The sequence below is a fragment of the Morone saxatilis genome, unplaced genomic scaffold (genome assembly GCF_004916995.1).
Source record: "Morone saxatilis isolate NCDOM2014 unplaced genomic scaffold, NCSU_SB_2.0 Contig22, whole genome shotgun sequence".
In the NCBI taxonomy this organism is placed as follows: Eukaryota; Metazoa; Chordata; class Actinopteri; family Moronidae; genus Morone; species Morone saxatilis.
This window is the reverse complement of record NW_023339785.1, coordinates 4,014,829-4,019,480: the sequence shown is the minus strand read 5'-3', so window position 1 is coordinate 4,019,480 and position 4,652 is coordinate 4,014,829. Positions and strand designations below refer to the sequence as shown.

Below are 4,652 nucleotides of genomic sequence, written 5' to 3'. Positions count from 1 at the left end.
ACACAATGTTATTATATCCACTGAATCCACGAAGAATACACAGAATTTCTTTTGTTTTTAAAGGTTACAGAAAAGCAATACCTATCTGTGCAGCAATTTTGTCACAGCACCGCAACTTTGACTTTGATAACTAAGTTTCAGATCTTAAAAATTCAATATTACTACAGTATTACAGCCAACAAGAAGACAAATATAACCACACCTGTCGTGGACAACTTTGTAGCTGCTGCTTCACAGGGCTTTTAAAAGTAGGTGTCTGTCCTCCACTGTGTTCATGTGCACACAAGAAACCAGATTAAAGTAGGAAGGCTATATAAAGTCTCTGTAGTGAGACAGCATGACACTGTAGAATAGGGGTGTAAGAAAATATCGATCCACTTGAGTATTACAATATTTTGTTTTATGATATTGTATCGATTCTCTAAAACATTCCATTGATTGTGCTCCCTGTAACAGATAGCAGTTTTACAGGGACTGTGATAAATACAGATGCAGGTCCCACTGTAAACCTTTTTTTATGCAGCAGTAAAAGAAGTTAACTTTTGTATGCATACGGTGGTATTCTTTATACTATTACAGTTTTCCTAAAATTACACAGTAAGTAAGGTTACAGCTTTGGTTTAAGCCACAGCAAATTATCAACAATAACTTTATTAGTTGATTAATTATTCATTTCTGAAGCAAAAATGACAAACATTCCTTACTTCCAGCTTCTCAGATGTGATTGGCTGTTTTTTTGGTAATATATCATCAAATATTTTTGGATTTTGCAGTGTTGGTCAGACAAAACAAGCAATTTGAGGACATGTTTGAGCATTTTTCACATTGATTCATCGAGAAAGTAATTCTCAGATTAATGATGATGGAAGTAAATGTTAGTTGCAGGTAATGTTAGGTACAAGTAATGGTGTGTCCTTTTATTCCTCTGCACAGCTGCTACAGCAATACCTTCCCCATCTAAAGTCATGCACTTGTAATTGTCAGGTTTCTCTAACTTTATTCTAGCTGTGTTAACTAGTATTCTTTTTAATCCCATTCTGCAATTAGGTCATTCATTTATATGACATTTAAACTACTAGGTTACTGTAGCTAGAGAAGCCGGCAGGAATGTACTGGATTCCTGCTGAAGATGTTATTGACATTCTGTCACTGATTGACAGCTCTGTAGATCCCAATCTTTTTTTTATTTTTACGATCCGTCCATCTACATTTAATTTCAAGTATTACTCTCCAGAGGGAATTAAAGGTACTTTCAGATTGCAGGACACATTTAGTGAATTAACGTTCATAAAATGTATACAACCTCTTCAAATCATATTCCCTCCAGCGTAAGCTTTTCACATAAACTCTTTAAATATAGTTGACTCGAGGTGTACTGTGTGATTCAGGCCTCTTACAGCTCCAAACCATAAGCTCTGTGTGGTGTATTATTAAACATCACCTTACCTTTCTTGCAGCACTTTGAACACATTTCTGAGACACACAGTGTGTGAACTCTCTTCCTTCCTATTTTATCATTCATTCACCAGAGATTGCCGCTTACTGATGCCAGCCCTCATGTAGGCTAATCAGTACGGAGAATGAACGGGTTTTCCTTCTTGTTAGAAGTTTTCCTGTATTAGAGACGTGCCCAGACAGCGGATAAGTCGTATAAAGGATGCTTTGATACCCTCCGACATGTAATTGCCTTATAAATGGACCTCTGCAGGAGGTGTTTTTACGCTCCACCGGCTGCAGGCTGTTTAAATCTGCACAGAGACAAACAAACCCGTTTCCTGTTTTTAACAGAGCCACCATGGACGACAATTAAGCTCAAGCCTCTTGACTTAAGTTAATGAGCATGCTGAGAGAAAAAACAATGCTTCTCAATAACCTGATTGACTGCAGCAAGAACAGAAGCAGATGCAGTGTCCATGATGTATATGTGCATGTTTAGATCTGTTACTGTGCTCTGCTCTGGTCAGCAAATGTCTATTCAGAAACACGACAGCTCAATGCTCTTCCTCCTTTTGGTTTTCTGCACAGGTGATGCAAAATCAGAAGACACGGCCAATAAGGAGGCAGGAGAGGAGAAACCAGAAGAGGACAACGACTATCACCGTAGCGACGAGCAGGTAATCCCTCACTTACACACGGACAGCAATTTATGCTTCTGATTTCTTCTCAGGGACTCTTAAAAGACCAGCTTCTCATTTAGTCAGTTAAAGGTTTGATTTGTCAAACATAGAAGGAATAATCACTTCCCCCTGATGACCATGAAGATAGTTTTGATTTTGTCTGTCCAGGTTTTGAGTAATCTGCGCCTTTTCCAGTACAATGTGGGTAAATTAAATTCTGTTCCATTATATATATAAAGAATTGAACAGCAAAGTTTCCATTCTTTCGTCCAGTTTTCCAAGTCCCTGTTACCCTGAATAATCCTCAGACTGTCAATAGTTTTTAAACTCAAACTACTTTCTACCCCAAAAAAGGTCCCTATGAACCCTAAATTGTTTTCAAACCAACATCAGCACTTCAATGTATTGGTAATCAGAGTAACAGGGACATTGTTTCTGGAAATAGAATTGTTGAGATGTAAATGTTTAATGCTGTGAGCACCTCAAACATAATCTCATCCTTAATGTTAGCAGTATGGAGGCAGACATATCAGTCAGATATCTAAGAACATGGATAAATAAAATCAAAACTATCTGCATGGATAGATGCCACTAGAGGTAAGTAAGAACCTGTTTTTATGTCATTTTGTTAAACAAGCTCTTTTTTAAATCATATAATATACAAGGAAATTTGGGAAGCACTACACATTGGTTTGTCTTTTAGCAGTGATTACAAGAAGCAAATTGGATAAAATAATTGTGGGTTACAAAGCAGTAACAAAAGCACAAAGGGAAACAAAATGCTGTTGCCGATAATTGTGGGTACAATTGCCTTAAAAGCCTGCACATCAATTATTGCCTTTACAAAAGTGGCCCCCATGTGATTTACCAGACTGTTTTACAATTACTGAATTCTTTTGTCTTTGGTTTTTCGGCTGTTTGATTTGTGTAGATCCACAGACACCACAGAGCCACACCATTGCCATCCACTGAACGCATTTAAAATGGAAATGGGCTTCTCTTGATTTCATTTATATTCTGGCACATTCTCAAGCTCTGCAAAATGACATTAATAATGCAGAGAGAGCACAGTTATTGTTGTGCTGGACAGAGGGTATCAGAAACACAAAGCGTCTCCCCCGCAATGTTGCACGGGCTGAGGAAAATTGGTTTTATACTATTTTAGTCATCGTTTTTAAGAGCACAAAAACCCAACAGGCAGATTTTAAAAAAAGCAAACGGTTGTCTCCAATCAGGCAGCTCTTCACTGCCATGTGGGGAAAACAGGCTGCCCCGATGAGGGTGAAGTTCTTGCCCTTTGGATATTCGGCAGCGGTGCAGAATGCGTTCAGAATAGCTAATACGGCAGTCTGTGTGAGCTGAATGCAGGCGTGTGAAATGTCACAGAGAGCGAGCAGAGAGAGCAGAGGAATGACTGATGAAAATGAGAGATTTGTAGGATCGAGAGAGAAAAAGATTGGCTGATGAAAACAAGTCTTTATGCAGGGTGAAAATTATAGAACATAATTCCTGTTGGAGAGGGTGGGGGGTTGTGAGAGTTATGAGTAAGAGGTGAGTCTTGTCAGAATGTAAAGGCAGTGGCTGAAATGAGAGGATGATAGAGAGAAAACTGAGGGAATAAGATGTTAGAGATATGTGCAAAGTAAGGGATCTTTGAGCTCTAAGGGGAGACCAGAAAACCCCCCATAGTTTTCTAATTTATTACTTTGAAAACACTGACAGAAATTGCAGGGCATAGAATTGCCGCTGTGACATAAAAAGGGAGTGCTACTGTGATAACCTCACTGAGTTGTAAAATCCTGTCGTTAACCTTTCATTCTGTGCAAGAATAAGAAGTTTGTGTAAATGGTACCGGCTCACAGGACCTCGTCTATAGACCTTCTCCAGGGAACCTTCTACATTTCTTTCTGTGTGCAGACTACGTAAAGATTATCAATAGATTTTGTGAGTGCAGAGGTCTCACATTTTACTGTTTCCACTCTAAACAGCTTATCTTCAGAACAAAGTAGTTGTTTGGAAGAATTGAGTACTATCGGGTAACAAGAAGGGTCGCCTGATTAAAAACAATACATTTAGATGTACTTGCTCACTCCTGATAGGTTTCTTGAAGGACCACTTTTGTGTTTGCTTGTACTAACTTAGAGTGAGTTGTAAAAGAGTCAAGAGACATTTGAGGACAGATAACTTCATGCTGTAAAGGTCCTTAAAAGCCCCTTTCATTTTTCAGAAATGCAGCAACCAGCCCAGATTGTAGAAAGCAGAGGGTGTCACAATGAAAGATGAACTGCATTAGAAAACCAGAGTTGTGAAGAGAGAACATTAGAAAATGCAAAACAAGATGCCTCATCTCAAGGGGTTTATAGTCTTATGTGATCAATTTGAACCAAAGCAAAGAGAAAGAGGTCCGGAGGATTGATAGCAGCAGTTGCCATCAAGAAGAATGAAGATGAGGGGCGAAAGAGTCCCAGAAAGCTGCCCGCCCCCCATCACGATGTCACTGGAGATGTAGAAGCCACTAGGATGTAGGAACCGGCA

At 39.0% G+C, this 4,652-nt stretch overlaps 1 protein-coding gene across 1 annotated transcript in view; it reads left to right on the top strand.

The window, feature by feature from the left end:
- The window catches only part of LOC118333429 (polycomb group RING finger protein 3), a 60,301-nt gene that overhangs the window by 43,512 nt on the left and 12,137 nt on the right, over positions 1-4,652 (top strand). Inside the window, exon 7 of the mRNA XM_035669056.1 lies at positions 2,026-2,114. Within this exon, the coding sequence (XP_035524949.1) occupies positions 2,026-2,114 (89 nt within the window). The remainder of the gene's footprint in view (positions 1-2,025; positions 2,115-4,652) is intronic.